General features: G+C 32.9%; 2 protein-coding genes across 2 annotated transcripts; both read right to left on the bottom strand.

Moving 5' to 3' along the window:
• Window positions 1-436: 436 nt before the first annotated feature.
• LOC143052031 (uncharacterized) lies at window positions 437-2,674 on the bottom strand. Its single transcript, XM_076225006.1, has one exon. It carries the CDS (start codon window positions 2,672-2,674, stop codon window positions 437-439), a length of 2,238 nt encoding a protein of 745 aa, XP_076081121.1.
• A 9,247-nt stretch (window positions 2,675-11,921) lies between these two features.
• LOC143052030 (uncharacterized) lies at window positions 11,922-19,837 on the bottom strand. Its single transcript, XM_076225005.1, has 5 exons — window positions 19,764-19,837; window positions 18,370-18,678; window positions 16,222-16,282; window positions 14,840-14,925; window positions 11,922-11,932 (listed from the first exon to the last, which is right to left on the bottom strand). The coding sequence occupies exons 1-5, from the start codon at window positions 19,813-19,815 to the stop codon at window positions 11,922-11,924; spliced, it is 519 nt and encodes a 172-aa protein (XP_076081120.1). The 5' UTR covers window positions 19,816-19,837.
• Between the last annotated feature and the right edge of the window lie 2,849 nt (window positions 19,838-22,686).

Here is a 22,686-nt window from a genome sequence, read left to right as displayed (position 1 = left end):
AAGGCATGCCTTAAAAAAATGACTCAACAACTGCAGCTTATTCAGCCGGTAACGAATTACCGATATCATTAAAAAGATTCACAATACAAAGGGAACTTCCTCTGCTTGATAGAATCCCTAAATAAATATGAATAGTTAAGTTTTATTCAAAATTGTCAAAAGCAAAGTATCATATGTGTTCTTGTACGAATACTGAATAACAGACGGACGTCCACATGAAAAAAAATATACTGAAACGGTTCACTTTCGATAAAAAAAAAATCCGGAAAATTACAGATATATCACGTATAATGATAACACTGTTCAAACTGTAAATTTGTGTTGTTTATAATATATATTCAAGTTCTTCTTTTACATATAGTCAATATTTCATTTTACTACTTAAAAAAATAATTTTGGTGTAGAAAATTCAGGGGAGGCATTTGCCTCCCCTGCCTCATAGGTAGTTACGGCCCTGCCTCTCTAACAACAACTTTACTATTACAGTATGTCTATTCTGACTTGCTATGTACAATGGACTGCAGCCATTATTTTGACAAAGATCAATGTTAGGATTCCTCTCTAACAACAACTTGACTATTTCAGTATGTCCTTCCTGAATTGCCATGTACAGTGGACTACAGCCAGTTTTGTTACATATATCAATGTTAGGATTCCTCTCTAACAACAACTTAACTATCTCAGTATGTCCTTCCTGACTTGCCATGTACAGTGGACTACAGCCATTATTTTCACATATATCAATGTTAGGATTCCTCTCTAGCAACAACTTTACTATTTCAGTATGTCCATAACTACTAGCCTGTCTTAGTGGACTCCAGCCATCATTGTCATGTATATTAACGTTAGCATTTCTCTCTAACAACAACTTAACTATATCAGTATGTCCTTCCTGACTTGCCATGTACAGTGGACTACAGCCAGTTTTGTTACATATATCAATGTTAGGATTCCTCTCTAACAACAACTTAACTATCTCAGTATGTCCTTCCTGACTTGCCATGTACAGTGGACTACAGCCATTATTTTCACATATATCAATGTTAGGATTCCTCTCTAACAACAACTTAACTATATCAGTATGTCCTTCCTGACTTGCCATGTACAGAGGACTACAACCATAATTGTTACAGAGATCAATGTTAGGATTTTTCTCTAACACTAGCTTAACTATATCAGTATGTCCTTTGTGACTGGCCCAAAACAGAGGACTTGAGCCGGCATCGTCAATTTGATCAATGTTAGGATTCGTCTCTAACAACAGCTTCATTACATCAGTGTGCCCATGACACGTTGCCATTATCAGTCCAGTAGTCCCATCGTCTCGACATTTATTTACATCCACACTATTATGTAGCATCCACTGTATCATATCAGTATAACCATGATAACAAACACTTATCAGTGGGGTATCACCTGATCCATGATGCTCCTTTGGTAACACTGTATCATTGTCCCTGGCTAAAGATTCTTGCTGTGATTTGTCCAACTGTTTTAAGTGCTGTAATAGCTGTTGTCTAAATAATGGTATTTCCATATTATCATTTTCGAATATAACTCTCACTTTTCCTGCTGACCAGTCCTTTATAAACCTTTCTAAGTATAATTCAAAATAGTCATCTGGTATTTCAATAATAAAGTCTATGTTACTGTTCTTTTCATCTTGTGATTGTCTCCAAATAAAACGTTCATGTACTAAATCACTATCGCCATGGTCTATTAAACATTCAATCATTTTTTTACCAAAATAATGAGCAAGAAAATCAAACAATTTATCATGTACAGTTCTATATATACCATTCTGTTTATGTACAAATGTACCTTCTAGAGTGAGAAGGGCCTCTTTAAGTTTTGCCTTTGAAGTACCTCTGTTCAATCCACAAGCATCACATGTAGTTTCGATAAGATGTTGTTGCTCACGTGTTACTGTACCCTGGATCCATTTGTCTTTCAGCTGATTATTAAAGAGAACTAATAAAGCTAGACCGCATATTTTATAGTTCCCCTCATCCCCATGCCTACTCAAAAAGTCTAGTTCATTTTGATAGACGAAAAATGGATTTTTGAAAAATTCCTTAACATCTCCATGTTTTTTCCTCAGATATAAAGAGCATAAAAGAGGAAAGAATTCACTATTTTGTGATAGTTTATCAATATTGTCTAAACTTGAATCAATATACATCCTTGCCATACTATCTTTTTCTTTAGCTGTAAGGCATAAGTTATCTGACATTAAATTACATTCACAGGACTTAAAAGGTTCTAATATATTAAACTTATCATCTTTATATACTTGTAACCTGCAAGATACAATAATCTTACAATATTTGTCTGCAATAACTGTGTGTATTACAGGTAACATTTGTTGCCAGTTTTCAATCTGCTGTTGGTTGGCAATAAAATTTCCACAAATATCATCTACAATGAAGACTGCTTGTTTGCCAGGTTGGTAGTAATCTCTCATATCATCTGGTTTCCACACTGGTATTATTTTATACCCTTTCTTTTGTAAAACTAGTGCTGCGTGTCTTGCAATAAAAGATTTTCCTACACCTGATGGGGCAGTTAAAGTCAAACAACTGTTCTTCTTTAAACATTCCATAATAAATTCACTGGCTCTTGTAGTCACAAACATTTCGTCTTTTTCTTCCCAGTCTTTTATTTGTATTTTCATCTGGTCTGAAAAATATATTATGAGACAATAAAATTGAGATTGATTGCGTTTGATCGGCATTTTCAATACTGTTGACTAATTCGAGGATGTCGGAACCATTGAACATTGATATTATGATTAGAAGCGAGCACTGCAGACACGTGCGGATACAAAGTCCTAATTGTAGTGTTTACGGGCCAGTGATACGGTTGTTGGACTATTTACACCAATCGGTCACCAAGGCCCAAATAGAAATTTGATTTTTTTTTATAAGTTATATATTATCTTTAAATGCATAGAAAAAAAATTTAATTTATTTTAAACTGAGATATTTCAAACTTTTGTATCTTTCATAGCTTACTATACATTTTCCATAAAAGTCATTGTTGAAGGCCAGAACAAGACTTGTACTGCTATATGAGCTTATCTTTTAGTGGATATACGTCTCCGAAAATTACTTAATCAGATAACAAGAAACAACATATTGTACGATTAAAATATAATTTATAGTTTATCATTCAAAATTCATGGAGAGTTTCTTTAATCAATTATTAACAACTGAATCGAATGTTTTAAGTCAGTTGTCATCACTCATGACAAACGACAAATTGTCTGTGAGTGGAGACCAATATTCTCAATACTAGTATGAAAAGCTGAATTAAAAAAAAACCAAATTATTGGAATATAAGGTAAAGGGTCAAGGTATCAAAACGATTATCGTTACGCGCAAAACTGTCATACGGTTATGTAAAAAAAATATTTTCGCAAGCTAAAGGATAGTATAATGATGAGCCTGCTGATTGCATGACAAATTGCATGTGTATTTCAAAGGTATATTGGACCAAATTGCTCATCTTGCATACTAGTATATACGACATATTCGTCAATTTCTTAATTCACAAGGAGACATAACTCGAGAAATGTGACACTGTATTTATTATCATACAAATGTGTCTTCTGAAATATTTTTTACATGCAAACATTATATTTATTCTTATCCCAAGCTCAATATGTTTCTACACATTTGATTTGTTAACGCACGTCATTACAGAACTTATGGCCCGAGTGGTTGCAAACCTTTATACACAGACATTGCTACCTTTTACCCAAGGGAACTTCACTCGCATTTTCCTTTGTTGCATTGTTATTCCTTGTAAAATATCGAATGCTAAAGAGTATCCATGATGTCTGTAAATGTATCACCTGGCTTCTGAATTAGCTATGCAAAAGACATATATTGACGTCACACCGACATTGAGCATGAAATTCGGCCTTTTTTTAGTTTCCCTGTACCTGGATTAAATAGTGTTATATTTAACTATATACAGGTTTCAGCCAAATGTAGTACCATACCGTACCGTACACCCCGTTAAAATTATGCCAAATTCCAATATATCATTAAAAGGTTTTAAAAAAATAGAAAAATATTGCTTTTACAATACACTTTGTGGTTGAATTTCCCTGAAAAATCACCAGAGTTGGACTAAGACTGGGGATTCATACTATATCTAGGTTTATATCCGTAGATATGGATAATTATATACCCTTCAGTAACTTTGGATACTTTAGGTTGTTAAAATATCCGTATCAACGGATATGAACGTAGATTATCTATATTTCTCTTTGTCTGTCAGCTCTTTAATTCGTATAAATATAGTCAACGTCTGATATACAACAGAAAATAAACAACACTTAGGATCATAATTATGTTTCATTTCTGCACTTGAATGTTATACAATATAATCCAAGTGCAACTATCATCATTTCTCGCTAAATTTCCTTCTAGAAATTCAAGGAATAATGAAGAGCTTTAGACTTTAAACAATAACAAACATGCAAAGAAACTAAACATGTTATTTAAGTCATTCAAAATTCTTGATCAAATTATCTATCTGCTCTTCTCAATAAAGTGAAACAGTTTGAAGGAAAACAAAAAGTAAAAAAAATCAAAAAAAATCAAGATCACTATATGTAATGTTTAAAGGGAAAATAAGTTTGCAGAAACGGCAAAGTCTGCTTTTTCTTCTTTTGGCAGGGGTCATTACACGAAAATAAGTTAGTGTGACGACATCCTCAAAAACGTATGTGGGTTCGTGTCCGAATTGGCTTAAACAGTGCTGAAAATTTCGAGTTCAATCTCGACTCCTGTTTCGAGGTGTTTCGAATGTCCGTTTATTAAATCGAGGAACAGAAAGTCGACAGCTATCAAAGACATTTTAAAACTGATAAATTGAAAAGAAACTGACAATGGCATTGCCCGAATAACAGATGATTAAAATATAAACAGAAGTACATAAAACACAATATAGAAAAACGAAGACAGAGAAGCACACATCCCTGCGAAACCGATTATCTCAGGAAGTATGAAAGGGTAAGTAGATATTGCGCCAAATGAGGCACTCCTGATATTGCTCATGTTACTGTAAATTTAGAAATCTTTGCGTGCATTTATTATCGCGATTTTGTCATTTTATACTTGAATGCGACTTTTTTGAGAACAATCCTGTTTAATTCGTATAAAACATTTCAAAATGCGAGTTTAACCTTTTTGCGTTTACAACTCTGTCGCATCTTTTAAACCGGTGATAACTCTAATTTGTTAGGTAACACTCAAGGAAAAAGAGGGTCTGATGTTTATCCCTACACATTTCTGTTGTCCAGACTGGTGTATAAACTATGATTTGCACCTTCGGGGCCTTGGTTGGTTAACATTGTCTCTGACTTAACTGGGATCAATATACAAATATATGATCGTTTTCCCCCACTAAGGAGTTTAGTGGTTCACGCCAAGTACTTCCACAATCTCCATTAACAGTTTTCCGGTGTCCAAAAACTCCCTAGGTGCTCGGTCGGGGGAAAGTCCATTGTGCATAAGTTAATGATACATCTGGGTTTATCATGAACTGTGCATGGACTCAATTGAAAAAGAAGGAATTGATATAGAAATTCATAATTGATCTCTTTTTGATAGTCATACGCATAGTGTATAAGTTTGATCACATTTCGCGAAGGCACGTACGATAACTTTGCGCGGTTGCATAGTGGTGGGGCATTCAAAATTGCCAACAAGAGTGATCATGATTGTATGTATTATTAAACGATATAAGCTAAAAGTATCCCATCTACATACATTTATTAAGTCAAAATGAACAAATTATTGCAAGACCGACACTTACACTTTACACTTAATAATACTTCATATGAGAAAATCTCAAGTGGCAGAACACAATTGAAGTATGAATTTCATTTCCCAAGAAGGAACAACAGAAACCTTTTCACATATAACATTTCGTTTTTGTTTGGGTGTTTGGGTCTATTACCAGCCATTCTTACAGGATTACAATTGTTGCTTAACGTCCTGTGTTAAGTGTTCAATGAATATTCTCTTCAATTTAATTCTGGCAATACATGTATTCTGTTTAACAGATTTTAAGCCTTTGTAAATTATGTATAATTTAGAAACAGAAATACTGTTAATATTTATCACAATCTCTTGTTTGTCAATTATAAGAATTTACATGGCATGAACTTATAATTTACCTCTAATATTCTCCGGAATAACTTCCGTTTGGTCCTTTTCCAGTTTTACTACTTTCTCTTTAAGATCTAAGAGTCCTTCATTATCTAAAATTAGAACATTAAATTGAGCCTGTCTCAACAAGATACTACATGAAGACGGAAGTAATAAAATAAAGTTCACAATAAAGCCTGCAAAATTGAGAAATACTATATAGAAAACTTCAAATTGCTCTGTCATGACAAGCATCAAACAAGTCAAACGTCATTATGAAGGGCAGGCAACACTAAAACAATAGTGGGGCGTTGATGTTACAGAAATGAAAACATAGGAACACATTGTTAAAGTCAGTTGTCAAAAACGTTATAAGTAAAAACAATTTGCAAAGACAAAGGTGTGTTGTTGACGTACTGAGTATGCTATCATAAAATTCCGTTATAGGTTTAACTTAATTCAGTATGGAAAACAGAAATTGATTAAAGTAGAATGTGTTCATTTAACACAGATGCGTCCGCCTTAAAATATAGGGCATATTCAGCTTTTTTTTTCTATTTGTGAAGGGACATAACTCGGGAAAGGTGAAAGTTTCGAATGCTGAATTTGTAATTGATCCTTGTTTGGGGGCAATCAGCATTATGTATAAGTTTGATAACATTTGTTGGAGGCAAAGTTAAGTTGAATGCGGAAATAGGAAATTCGGCAATAATTTAAATTCAAAATAGACAAACATTTTGTATCTCGAGATCGATAAATCACACAAATAAAGGCAACAGTAGTATACCGCTGTTCAAAACTCATAAATCCATGGACAAAAAACAAAATCGGGGTAACAAACCAAAACCGAGCGAAACGCATTAAATATAAGAGGAGAACAACGACAAAACACCGAAACGCAACACACACAGAAACAATAAGTATAATAACAATAACAATAAAACCAACAATAAGTGTGTGTGTGGTATAACAATAATTAGTTAACTAGCACTGACAATACTTTTAATCTCGTTTAAAATGTAAAAAAAAAAACATGACATTAACTTATAATATACCTTTGATAATCTGTTGATTAACTTCTTCCTGCGCAGTTTCGATTTGTATCATTTTCTCTTTAAGATCAGTATGTTCTTCATTTTCTAAAATTAGATCCGAAATTTGATCATGCGGTCGATAACACTGAAGAAACTTCCCTTGCGTTATCAATCATTAGAAATGTTCATGACATATACATGTTTAATAAATAAGATGTGGTAAAATTATCCATGAGCGCAGTCATCACAAGAGACCAAATACAATAGACATTAACAATAGTGTATACTTATTGACTGGGTATAAGTGGAATAGTAAGTTTATTGTCCCCGAGGTTCAACTAATACCCAGTCAGTAAGTGTTTTATTATATCAAATTAGAAAACAGACACTAAATGGCTGGGATAAATCAAATATCGTAATATAAAAAGCCAAAACCAAACCATACTTTTTAACATTTACTTCATCAATATAAAAATTCTGAAATGACAAGGCTATGTTCTGCACTGACGTAAATCCTAGATACAATGAGTAAAACGCGACGTCGTAACTACCGCCTTCAATCCAGTAGCTACCTTTACAATTAAGCGAAATATAATGACGCTTGCGGTCAAATAGTTTCATCGAGATCCAGACCAATAGTTCAACGATTGCAATTTGTAAAATAGTGAAACTATTGTGCACTTATTTCATATAGAAAATTATATCTGAGGGATCATAAAAACAAATACAGCAAAGCACGCTTTTAATGGCCCTGAATTGCCAAATGTTAACCATATCATGCTACGGGCGGCCAACCAGCCATTTATCATGGAACAGTTACGTAACAGCAAAGCATGAGCACAATCTCTAATAAGGAATTATCAATAGGAACACAACGTTTGGTCAGGACAAAGGTGTATTTTTAGTCAACACACGCATTTATAAGTGTATGCCATTCAAAAAGTCCCATATAACTATCGATTGGTGATTCCATAACGCTGGATCAGCACAGAAAAGGCTATATCGCGGAGAAAAGACCCTGTTTTTAAGACTATCTTTGTAAAGAAAACATAAAAGAAATAAAAGAAGAATATCACCAATGTCCATAGGACACATATGCGACCGTTTGAACGGAAAAGTTCCTAATAAAATGACAAAATCAAAAGCTAAAACACATCAAACGAATGGATGATAACTGTCTTGGAATAGTAATTTTCAAATGTAGACAATAATCGATATGTTATAGCTAGCTAACCTCTAACATGTCTAAGTTGTATTAGAGTTTTCAACAAAAGGAAAGTTGGAATGCGACAATGGAAAATTATGCATTTTTTTTGTTAGAACAAAAGCATCACTAGAAAAGGCTGAAATTCATACCAACCTTATTCAAAATTGATCTTTGTCCCGGATTGTGTATTAAGTTTCATAATGTTTGGTTGGGAAAATGTAAAGTTAGAGTCCGGGCCGGAGACAGATAATTCATAAATGTTCTTTCATTAGAATGGGGAAATAACTCCAGAGTAACATCTGATTAGTGCAAAGTAAAGTTAGAAAATGGAAACAAATTTCTGGATATACCAAATATGATTATCATTTTACTCAATGTTGATGACTTCAGTATTTACAGTTGATTTTTCTTGCGGGAATAACATTAAATAAAGCCAATACTAACAATGAACACTGTCAATTCAATGATCTTGATATCTATATCTTTCACAGGAAGCTGAATTAAAACTATATCTGATAAAAGAGATGATTATTTCTGTCATAGATGTTAACGTTCTCTATGGTATTTATAAATTTTGACTTGTTCGATTCGCTAACAATGTAACAAAGTTTTTATGTTTTAACATTAGAACAAAATTGAGAAAGGAAATGAGGAATGTGTCAAAGCGACAACCACCCGACCATAGAGCAGACAACAGCCGAAGGCCACCAATGGGTCTTCAATGTAGCGAGAAACTCCTGCACCCGATGGCGTCCTTCAACTGGCCCCTTAAACATATGTATACTAGTACAGTGATATGAAACCTGTATTACTTTAAGATTATTACACCATGGTTGTTTGTATCACAAGCAAGTCATACAATATTCTATACAAGGCTATAATTCGTAAATACAAATCAACATGTAGACATTTTGTACGCTAAAGTTTTTCACATCTAATTTTCTATGGCTATACTCCAAACGAAGCACACATATATAGTCATTCATCTTAAAAGCTAACCAAACCTTTAAGACTTTTATACTTATTTTAAAGGGATAATGTTACGATACTCTTAACATGGCATTATATATATATATATGAAATTAATATTCATTCACTCATAAGCTCTTTGTATTTGAAATAAGATACATTTCTCTACTTCCATTCTCAACTTTACTTAATTGAATATACAATGGCAGGTGGTAGCCTGTCCATAGGAAGACAAGGATAACTATTATGTTGCTGAATTATTAATCGACAATGTTACATACGCTACGATAATCCTGTTCATGATATGTCTGAACGGCATATAGAACCTACCACCGATATGAAGACTCGAACTGCTTTAAAGAATTCACACAGAAATAAATCATTTAATTTTGTAATTGTACCTAATTACAAAAAATACAAATAAGTCAAACATCAATAAGAGTAATAAGAAAGGCACTAATTTGTCATTTGGTCTCTCCCTAGGAGTTGTCTCTTGGTAAAATTTACCACTTATTTTTATCTTTAAACTTACTGTTTAAAAACATCCCTTCAGCTATTTCTTGAGCAATCTCTTTAATGTGTTCATCTGTATCTGAAATTATACGTTTTATCTTTTTAACTTTCAGCATCAAACTAATTCAAAACTGTTATATAAAGAAAGTTTGTAAGATGGCATTGTCGATTAAATTGATTTTATTTATTTTTTCTATTTCCTTTTAAGTGACATTGTTACAATCAAAATACTAGCTTTTTAATGATAGCTTGTGCCTTCTGATTGGTATTAATTCTATCCACGACTATGGTCTTTTATTATTACACCTAGACGTGCTGATAGCGAACCGACACTGACTTAACGACACATCCACGATCGGTTAAGACGGTGACAAGCTCGTTTACGATGGAGACTCAACAATGAATGAATATTTAGTTTTCAGATGAGTCCAGATTTACTCTCCATCATTAAGATGGCTGAGCAAGAGTTGATAGACGATCATGTGAACGGTTTGCTGATGGTTGTGTCCAACAAACTGACAGATTTGGAGGTGGTAGTGTCATGGTTTTGGTTGACACATTTACGCAGAAGCGGAGTTTTCGCGTGATGGCCAATTGAACCCTTTAGTCCCAACGTTTTAGGGATGAAATTTGGTCAACATAAGTTGTGAATTTCATAGACAGGTATGGACCTTGAATAATATTTAAGCACGACAAAACCCGTTCCCACACTACTAATATTTCAAATGCCTACTCGAGCACACATGGGATGAACTTAAGTGCCGAGTTCGCGAAAGGCAACGCCAACATTCATTGACATTGCAAGAATTTTTTAAAGCATTATTGTTTGAAAATTGGATAATACATAAGTGTATGCTTTCTGTTGTCGCTCAGTATATATAGATCTTCAAATCTGTCAAAATATTCGACACAAAAATCATTTTATTTCCGATAATTGATTCCTTAAAACAAATAAATGCAATGAGTGATCTAGAGATTGGTGTATGAACACCAAATATTCCGTATATTTCATGTAAATTTGAAGTTATTGACATTGACTAAACTAATGAAGATGTAAAACTATTTTTTGGAGTTTAGCAAAACATAAAACAAATATAATTCAATATAAAAAAGAAGATGTGGTATGATTGCCAATGAGACAACTATCCACAAATGACCAAAATGACACAGACATTAACAACTATAGGTCATCGTACGGCCTTCAATAATAAGCAAAGCCCATACCGCATAGTCAGCTATAATAGGCCCCGATAAGACAATGTAGAACAATTCAAACGAGAAAACTAACGGCCTTATTTATGTAAAAAAATGAACGAAAAACAAATATGTAACACATAAACAAACGACAACCTTCAGGCCGTCTTGACCTTGTCGTAGGATAAGCATGATTTGTTCAATGTTAAAGACCCCACATCAACTGTCAAGATGAAGAACAGGAATGAAAACCTTATTCATTGATATTTATTCTTTGTTATGTATTGCGTGGGATTTTGTCCCTTGCACATTTACTCCATACGCATTTATTTTTCTATTCTTTCCCTGAAATATTAAGGCACTTACCCGTTAAAGGCGTTCTTTCAGGCAAATCTTTATCGAGTTTATCTGTATCTGAAATTTTTTTGATGTATTAAATTTTGACATGAAATTAATAGTATGAACAATGTTTGTAAGATGAAATTTTTACCATTATATGGTTTGTATACCATTTTTTTTTAAATTTAAGACCAGTCATTCACAAAATAAATTTAAAAAAAAGCTTGTTACTATTATTTCAATTTTTATATACATTTTCATTGTAAAAATATCGCACTTATTGATACATGAGACAACATTATCAGTTATTCATTGCATGGTAATAATATGCTTGAATTCAAATTTGTCACATGGTTTATAGATTCTTGCAAGAATTTATTGAAATGTAGCAACCATGAGGAGAATTGCATTTTCACAAGTTGAAGAAAATTATCGTTCAAAAAGCAAAGAAAGCAAAATTAATAAAAACGAGTAATTGTCCAAGGGCATTAATTCAAACGGTCAAGCAAACACTGTAAAAAAATGAAATTCGTTATGTTATAAAATGGTATAACTTTAGAACAGAATGCAACTCGCTGTCCATATTCCACTCATGTCTGTGAATTTAAGTTTATTAGCATCTATACTACTAAAATTACGAGGTCCAATTTGTCAGCCGTCATCACGTAAAAACGACGAATCAAATAATTCAATTTTATATTCAACTAATATAGTACAAAGGTGTAGATTAAAAATTACACCACTCCAGGCCCTTTTGTTTTCCACGTAATTAATATTGCCAATAATTAAGAAGTTCAGAGTCGAGTCCGATACCCATACCAATAGTATATTCACCTGTTACCTATTACCTTATCTGTACGTTCCGCATCTGACAGGCGCACCACCAAACGATGTATTCAGGATTAATATGCTATATACACGGGTCATAATCACAGAGTTGACAAATTGTTACATATTGTAGTATTTTAATCAGTAAGACTTTCTAAGATAACAAATCTGGACTAAAAATAAGGCGTATAGGTACAGTTTTCAATTTGTTAGTGGCCATGCATGACATAAAACAGCGAATCAAAGAATTCAACTTTATTTATAACTAATATATGACAATGCTGTTGATTAAAAAATACTCCATTTCAGGACCATTTGTTTTCCAAAAAAAAATATTACCAATAATTAATAAGTTCCAGTTCGACGGGTTCAAACAGAAAGATTTGAAAGCAGAGAAAACTGTGTATCTTATAATCGGCATGACTTTATCAGATGACAATACTAATACTAAAATAAGGCTTGCGCATAGTTATTCATTTAATTCATTCACGGACCCGCGATATCACGGGTGTGTTCTAGTTGTGTATAAACTTCATTGGGTTTGTTTAAAGCAAATTCAAGTAAGAGTTCAAAATAATAACGGGTCATAACTGTAGTATTGTAGACATGTTACTGCCAAATTTTGTTCACATCGTCGTTTATTAGTTTTTTAAGATTGCATCAGACGAACTTTAATGTTATTACTACCACTGGGTCGATGCATCTGCTGGTGGACTGTTAGTCCCCAAGGGTATCACCAGCCCAGCAGCGGTACTGGCATGAAAGTACGGATGTTTTTTGTGTTTCTGATTTCTTTCACGGATTTGGCTTTTCTTTTTGGACCTTTTGGATTATAGCTCTTCATCTTTTATATAAGCTTTGGATTTCAAATATTTTGGCAACGAGCATCATTGAAGAGACATGTATTGTCGAAACTTGGCTTTACTTTTTGGACCTTTTGGATTATAGCTCTTCATCTTTTATATAAGCTTTGGATTTCAAATATTTTGGCCACGAGCATCACCGAAGAGACATGTATTGTCGAAATGCGCATCTGGTGCAGGACAATTGGTACCGTTAATGTTATTAGTTACATTGCTAGGATAAAGAAGAACCGACGTTAGAAGGTAAAACTGGACGGTCAATGGTAACACTTGATGACAGAGGGGGAATAAAAACATGTTGAAAATTGTGTTGTATTTGAATTAATGTCATTGTTATGTCAATCAAACATTTATTTGTTGACTAGAAAACCTGAAATATTTCTGTGCTTGTTTCTTTATTTAATTGTTACAGAGCTCCAGATAAGCTGCGTATTTGCGTGATCACGCAATACAAATAATAAAAAACCCAATGCAATTGCCCATTGCAGGGTTCAATAACCCAATTAATTCAAAGGAAAACCCAATTATATGCCCAAACCATGAGTTTTCAACCCTTTAATTGGCTACTGTTTGCGTTATTTACCCTTATCTGTTTACAGTCGTCGCGTAAATCTATGTTTATAATATTTATAATTGGAAGTTTCCTTTCCTTCTAAAAATAGATCCCTGCATCAAGTAGCTGAAATGGGTCCCTGTTGGAGTTTTCCGTTGCTCAATAGGTACACGTGTTTTTGAAAACATTTCGGTCTTCTCTGCGTTTATCCAATTAGCGTGTGTCATTTAGTCATATTTTGTTTTGCATTGCTCGAGATTTATCATAACATACATTGAATTAAAACAAAAGTGAATGTCCGGTAAAAATATTAAATAGAAGCATATTTTCTGCTTCTTTTGAAAAGCTGAGGGAAAGTTATGATAACAAGACTCAGCCAGTGTTTTAGGAAGCGTCCATCGAAAGCACGGGCGTGTGTGCGTACCTTCTAACGGGAACATTGCTAATAAACACGGGATTTCGTCAAAAACGAAATCAGTTGGAAAAAGTGAAAGGCCAAATCAATTATGACATGATAAAGCATGAGAAACCAAAAGTTCTAATAAAAGACAACTAAACCCATATTTATATAAATTGAATAAACCAAAATCATTCAAGTATAATTAGAGTTTATGTAGTATTTTGTTTTTCATTTTACGGTTAATTAATGAATACACACACAGGCACTGGTCTCAGAATTTATTATATAAAGGTGCAAGACGAGTGCCTGTGAATACACATATCCGTTTTTGTGAGAAAATACAAAACTGGCAGAAGGTTTGGAACGGGACACAAATTAAACCTACGATTGCTCCTCAGTGAATAAACCAAATAAAACAGCTAGCAAATAACCCTAACCCTAAACCAAATAGAACAGCTAAACAAAGAAAGAAACATATTTAAGATGGAAAAAAATCTGGGGTTGATATTGCCTAAATATTCAATATTGTGTTGATGAAAAAACCCAATACATTCAGGAGCTTGGTGATGAAAAACCCAATTTGATATTAACATGAGGGGTGAATTGGAATTGATAATGCAATTAAAAAACTTTATCACCCAATTATATAAGAAAATGGTGGGTAAAAAACCCAATTTCTGAATTCTTATCTGGAGCTCTGATTGTTACTATATATTTTTTTGAACAATAGAATATATAACTCATGATGTAAAGCCTTTAAACCATGAAAACTTACCTTGTGTTTTAATTTTTTGTTTCAGGAAATAAATGAGAATTAGCACTAACACTGTCACCATAATAATTCCAGTAACTATAGAAGCTCTGAAATCAGTTAAACTAATATCGTAATCAGTATAATCATTTACGGTTTTAATATATGTATATAGCCTGTATTTATAACCTGCTAGCTTGCTGGTATTTTTGTGCAATGTCAAGAATAGTAATTTAAAAAGAAAAAAACATTTGTTTAGCCTTTTAGTCATTCATCTGTTACTTTCTGAAATGTCCTAAGTATTTTCCATGTAAAGTAAGATCATTCACAACGTTTTACTTATACTCTACTCCTGCAATGTATGTCCTTTGTTCTATGATTACATTACACATAATTTTAACAGAAAAAAAAGTAAAAGAGAGGCGAAAGGTACCAGAGGGACATAGACATTCAAAAGTTAAAAACAAACTGACAATGCCATGGCTAAGAAAGAACAAATAGACAAACAGATAAACATTAGTACATTACGCACAACATAAAAAGTGCGTCGGAACTGAAAGACTCAAACATTCAAATACATGTTTTTGAACCATATATGCTCTAAAAACTCAGTTATAGATGTTTGACAAATTATTCAGTGATATACAGTATGACCATAGGGGGCAGAAAATGTTTGCATTCCTGGTGGAAAAAAGGCTGTATTTTTTTCAAATTTTTGTCCAAAATTGTCAAAAAATTCAAAAAAGCATGTGCCAATGGCAGAAATATGTTACAACTGCATATTTGACATTTGTATTCAAGAAATATATTATTGTTGAAATAGCTTCAACTTTACATGAACCAGTTACAAATTCAATTTGGATTTTTTGCAGTTTTGAAAATATAAGATATATGCATAACGCTGGATAGAAAAACAATTTCGATATTTAGGATTCAGTTTTCTTTACGACAACGGAGATGTACGTGATCTCGTCAATAATATACATGTACAAAACATTCGCATTGTTCACCTGAAAATCTTATGTTTATCAATTTGTTTAACATTTTGAAGCGTACGATTGTTTTTGACTTCTGATAATCAGGTTTACACCAAAAACAGGACATATGACGTCTGACTTAGACTAGGAAAAAAGTTGATCAAGGTGCTGTTTAATACAGTGATAATATCTATCATAAGAGTAATAAGTTAAACAAATTCTTAAAATTGGCTATCGCTTGATATCAACTCTTGTTATCTAAATCAAATAATAATAATACAAAAAATGGCAAAGACTCGTCTATAATTATATCGAAATTAAATACCTCGAATCGATAGCAGGCGATAACCAATTCTTACTCATTTTATTGTAATATAACTTTAAGAAGATAAATTCAGCCATATTAATAAAGTTGAACTTCTTACTTACATTTCACCTTGAGATAATTTACTTTTCCCAGTTGGAACATCAGGTGATATAGTGCTTATAGCTGAAATCAAAAAGTGTAACAGGCTGTTATGGATAAAAAAACCATCTTATTGAATCACACTGAATAGGTAGATTGATTTTTAGTTGCTTGCTTAACGTCCAGTGGCAAATATGTCATGCATGTTCAGGACGATACACACTGAATAGGAAATCATACTGTGACCTTCATGTATTTATATTCGTCCTCGTGTCAGTTCTTAACTTTTTTGAATGTATGTATTTTTTTTTATTGTATCAAATGATCAACTAGTAAAATAATCTTATATTCTATTGAATAACATTAATGTAACTCAAAAAAGGGTCGGATGCGGAGGGTATATAATTATATCCTGATTATTTGTTAATAAAATGTATTGCTATTCAAAAGACAATCTTTCTGAATTTTTCATTTGATTTGATTAGAATTGTTAAAAAGATAACCACTTTTCCGCGATAGAAATGACATTACAGATAGAATAAAAAACATACTCCTCCCCCTTTCCATTAACTAAGTGGTACAATAAACTACTTACAATTTGTCTTGTATTTGTCATACACCGTTATCGGATGGTAACGATACATTTGTGTATTACTTAATGCAGTTACAGTAAAATTTGTATTGTGTATGGATACTAATTTTTAAAAGGTTTACACCTAGATTAATTAGTGAGTTTTATTTCACATTATAAATGAGCTGTAGTGCGGGCGTATTGAAACCTGAACGCATTAGAAAGGAATATCCCACTTTAGTGTTGTCGGTAAAATAGGATACTAAATTTTGCAAATCTTTATAAAAAAGAATATTTTTTTGACGGTATATAAGTCAGATAATGCATATTTTAAGATTTTTCTTGTTGTAGAACACACCTCGGGGTGTGAGGATTTCCCAAAGAAAGACCTCCATACGATCGGTCTTTCATTTGATCAATTCTGACACCCCTCGGGGTGTTCTACGACAAGAAAAATCTTAAAATATGCATTATCTATAATATAAACCCCGAATCTCCGTTTGTTCATCTTCATATGTCGTAATTATTTCTTTTCATTGGGTTGCTGTCTCTTCGATATATACTCCAGATTTCCTTTTATTCATCGAACATGTCATAGTACTTTAAGGGGTTATCCGATTTGCGGCTTATTGACACAGTGTCATCTTGTATTAATTTCTATTCTGTATCATTACAATATAACACGTCTTATCTATGTAAACTTTACGTCAATGCTTATTTCAACTGTTTAACCATGTGTGCTTCTGTTGTGCTCACAATTTATCAGGTAAGGGTAGTGTTGAGCACTCGCAAAAAAGTTTAATCTGCTACATTTTAAACGGGTCCGTCCCAAGTCTGGAGCCAAGAAGTTAGCGCATGTCCATTTTATTTTGAATTTCAAATATTCTGCTTTCGGTGTTCCTGTTGGAGGTAAAATAGGAAAAGTCTTTCGGACGCATGCAATGTATAACATGTTGTTTTTGATCCGAGGGTATCAGTACTAGTCAGTACTGCATGATTTATAATCAACAATTCTAAAATGTCCGATTATCAATCTATACATTTTGAAGAAACTAAGGTGTCAAATCGCTCCGCTAAAGCTGACCTGAGAAGGATTTAGTTATATTGTTATGACCATTTTGGTCGCGTATATCTTCGACTTTCAAGGTTGGTATGAATTCTCAGCTTTGAGCGTGTCAGATGACGGAACATCACGAAAAGCATTCCGGAGGCCTGCAATGTACAACATGTTGTTTTCGGTTCTAGGGTATCATCAGTTCAGTAGTCAGTACTGCATGATTTATAATCAACCTTTCTAAAATTTAAGTTTATAAATTTAAAATTTTTAAAGAAACTAAGGTGCCAAAGCTGATCTGAGATGGTTTTAGCTATCGTTTAAGACCATTTATGTTGTATAGCTCTTGAACTGTTTCAGTTGTAATACATCCGGGCTTTGACAGTACATGAGGAAAAGCGGTTCGAACGCACGCAATGTATAACCTGTGGTTTTGACTTCTTGCCTTTTCTTTTCTTTTGCCAACTGTTATCATAGTGAACAACAAAATTAAGTTTTTTTTTATTTCACGTTATATTTATATTCATATCGAGTGCGTGTACTTACAGGTGAAAACGTCTTCTTCCAGTAGAATTTTTTGTTCCCCATAAGTTACACCATACAAACAGGAATACGAAACATTCAGATCTTTTTCAGTCAGATTTTGAATAATTAAGGTGTACCCATCTCTAAAAACCTTTCCGTCATACTTTTTATTTGGTCTTCCTGTTTTGACATCTATAAACAATGTGCGTTGTTGTGGAGTCCACATATCCCAACCTGAATCTTTAGGACAGCAGTTTGAAACATTGCAAAACAATGTCACGTTTTGTCCATATTCTGTTACTTTTCCAACAACCAGCCATTCCAAAACACCTGCAATTTATTTAAACCTTTTCCATGTTTCAAAACATTACCATATAAAGGCTACAGTAGTAAACCGGTGTTAAAAAGTCATATATTGAGTGAAAAAAAATCATTCAACAAACTGAAATGATACCTTGCATTCCATATTACAGGAAATGAAAAAAAAGTTCACAAAGAATAAATACTGAGAGAAAACAATGTATATCAAACATGTATACGTCGTGTACAGTTAGATTTTGTAATCAATGATTGTAATGTATATTGGGAAAATTATACATCTTTAGAGACTGTTCATAGTTTATTCATACAATGTATATAATGTATTTCAGACATGTCATTTATGTTGAAAATTTAAAGATTGCAAACATTTGTATACGTCAAATAATTACAGTAACCAATGAACCAGGTAAATGATTCATGGTTTCAACGAACTCATATAGACGAACATAAACACCTTATAAGCATTCCATACGTCACATGTAGTTAATCTACTGCTTATATATGTAATATGAAGACGTTTACTGCTATAACTTGTCATAAGCATTGAACATATCATCATAACTTCTGTAGTAATCGTGGAGTTTTAACATGTGACATTAATAAGTTTTCGTCTGTTAATATTGTCACCTAGACCACTTTGATCCAAAAGAAATTTCTGTCTTGTGCCAATCAAATAGAAATAGGTTAATGGTCGCTTGTATTTTTTCTTTTATATAATTTTTGCGTTTATATATATTTTACCACGGTCTGTCCTTTATGGGGATATTCTAACCTTTTTCTTTCACTTGCGATTAAATATTATCATAGAATGAACTTGTGATAAAATTAGATTTATTATCTGAAATATAAAAATAAAGGCAACAGTAGTATACCGCTGTTCCAAATTCATAAATCGATAGAGAAAAAACTAATCCGGGTTACAAACTAAAACTGAGGGAAATGCATCAAATAATAGAAAACTACGACACAACAGAACACAACAATAAAATGTAACACACAGAGTAACGAACTATAATATAACAATGGTCATTTTTCTGACTTGGCACAATAAAATATAAGATTATTTCTTTTGTATACACAGAACATGATATTACCTTGTATAATAAGACAGTTTGTCAGAATCAGTAATGGTAGCAAATATTTCATATCTTACAAATACCTGAAAAAAAATAATTATAAAACTTTTATTATTCATGTTAATAAGAGACAAAATGTAATGCACTTTACTCCATTGCTAAATACATGTGCATAATTTCACACTGGCATCTGCATATCGCCTGCACTGTAGCCGTTCCGCTAGACCACACGACCACCTGGGCTTCACAATAGTAGAGCTTTCGGTGGCCGTGTGTTACCTTTCCTCGTCAGTTTTAATTTAGCGTCGTACTACAGTATATGATATATAAGGCATGGAGATGTTATTGTTACAGATCAGCTCAATTATCCACAGTAAAGGATCCTACAAATTAATGCAAGATACAGTCACAGAAAATAATTATATTTATAAGTACTTATAAATATAATTAGTATATGGATATACAAATTGAATATTAAACGTTATAATTTTAAAATCTTTCTTTAAAGGCCATTCACTTTTGGAATTTAATGAACAGTATCTTTCACATTAGAGGTCAAGACAAGATGTTCTGTATTTGTTGAATTAAATATTATTTTCTTACTTTATACCAAATATTTTTTAAGTTTATTAAAAGCTTGTTTCCCCACCTTTGTCTTTGTGCATCTCCAACGGTTAAGTAGATAATATTATTCATGACTGAAATACGTTTGCTTGTTTTCTGAACCTGCATAATTGATTATTTCATTTCTTTACTTTTTTTATGTTGATAAAAGCCATACAAACATTTAAAAAACTGGTTTAAATCGTAATTAACGGGCAATAAGAAGACACCTGGCATAACACTGTACCAGGTTAGGGGAGAGTTGGGATCCCACTAACATGTTGAACCCCGCCACATAATTTATGTATGTGCCTGTCCCACGTTACGAGCCTGTAATTCAGTGGTTGTCGTTTGTTTATGTGTTACATATTTGTTTTTCGTTCATTTTTTTTTTATACAAATAAGGATGTTAGTTTTCTCGTTTGAACTGTTTTACATTGTCATATCGGGGACTTTTATAGCTGACTATGCGGTACGGGCTTTGCTCATTGTTGAAGGCCTTACGGTGACCTATAGCTGTTAATGTTTGGGTCACTTTGGTCTCTTGTGGACAGTTGTTTCATTGGCAATCATACCACATCTTCTTTTTTATATTCACCTACATGTAAGCTTACAAATTGTCAGGTTAAAGTTTCTGTCTATCTAGAGTAAATATTTAACATATTTGTAGATCTTGACTGAACATTTTTGAGTTTTAAAAGTTTATATCTATACAAGATAATTGCAAGATAGTAGGCAAGTAGGAAAACTGAAATGTTAACATTCGTATTGTAGGGTCAATAGCCGTTATAGGGAGTTGTCTGGTGGTTTTAATGTTCACAGACAGAAGGCAGATCTGTTTACTTTGACCAGTTTTGCTATATTCAGGTTTCTCTATTATGATACTTTATCTTCTGTTCTAGTGATGTCATCCATGTTGGGTTAATCGCAGTATTATCGCACAATTTTTTATTCTGTTTACTGCAATTATAATCGTGGCCACCATTTGTTACACATACCTATGTTGGATATTAGATGATCTTCGAAATGTTGAAAAGGTTATCGTTCTACTGTCACCTTCTTAGACGAAAAGCGACGGACACAAAGTAATTGAAAATACTCACACTGGGACTTTGGTAAGATAGGCTCATTACTAGGATTTGATCGCAATCAACAACTGAAAAGGCGTCTGGCATTAAATAGTCCCATGAATAAAAAGGAGTCGATCTTGCATTTGGAATTTCAACAATCGTTCCCTTTTTATCTTGATCAAACCATTTATAAATACATAACAAAAACTTTTGAAAATGGCATGCACTGTTGTGCCAAGAGTCAGCTATCAATGTAGACGGAGTTAAATGACGAATTAATATAGATTAAATGTCCTATTATTTATATGTGATTAAGAGGGATATAATTGTGTCTATAAACAACAGTTAACAAACAAATAAGGCTTTACAATTGTGCATCTTGTACCTCACTAAAAAGTAATGGGAGTGAACTATGGTGGTCCATATAAAAACTTTAATGTTAATACATGATACTCATGTATGGACTTTTCTATATGTGACACAATAGCTTGGTTCCTTCGTTTGGGTCATTATATATGTTTCTTTAAGGAGTAGTGGCTTTAGCCAAGGTATCAAAACATAGAATTCCTAACCCCAACAACTAGTAAAAGAACTTCAGGTTACTGATGATGCAGTTGAGGATTATGCAAGAAAATTGGTAAAGCTAACCAGACGAACCAGAACTGGACACTTTGTCGGAATGGATCAAAGCTATTCGATCATGCATTCAGAAGCGCATTCAAAAACTACGATATACTATGAGCACAAGTGTTTCTAATCCTTTCAAGGATCCAGATGTTGTGGATGCTTTATCCTCTTTAAATGACAAATATTTCGTTGTTATAGCAGACAAAGTCTCCAATCATATTGTTTTCATATTTAAAAACCAGTATTTGCAATGTTTCACAACAGAACTTGGACTAAATAAAACTACTGGTAACCCTACATATTCTTTAACCAAGGACAATATTTTACAAAATAACAATTCTGCCCTTTTTTCTTTTGGTATTAAATCAAAGAAAACGAAGAATATCAGTATAAAGGATACCAAACCTTCACAAAACTCCATATAAAGAACGATACATATCTGGGTCATCAACGTGTTTGATAAACATCTTTCTAAAGTACTGAATACTATTACTACAGTTAAAGATGGCCTTCAAAAATATTGTGATGAGATAAATTCTACCAGTGGTGTGTACCATTTGCATTTGCAATCATACCACATCCTCTTTTTTATGTTCGGAAAAACAACGATAAGAAATGAAGTATTATTTTGGACTTACAAT

Source organism: Mytilus galloprovincialis, chromosome 11 (genome assembly GCF_965363235.1).
Source record: "Mytilus galloprovincialis chromosome 11, xbMytGall1.hap1.1, whole genome shotgun sequence".
NCBI classification, from domain to species: Eukaryota; Metazoa; Mollusca; class Bivalvia; order Mytilida; family Mytilidae; genus Mytilus; species Mytilus galloprovincialis.
The sequence above is the reverse complement of the archived record's forward strand: the minus strand, read 5'-3'. Positions and strand labels throughout refer to the sequence as shown.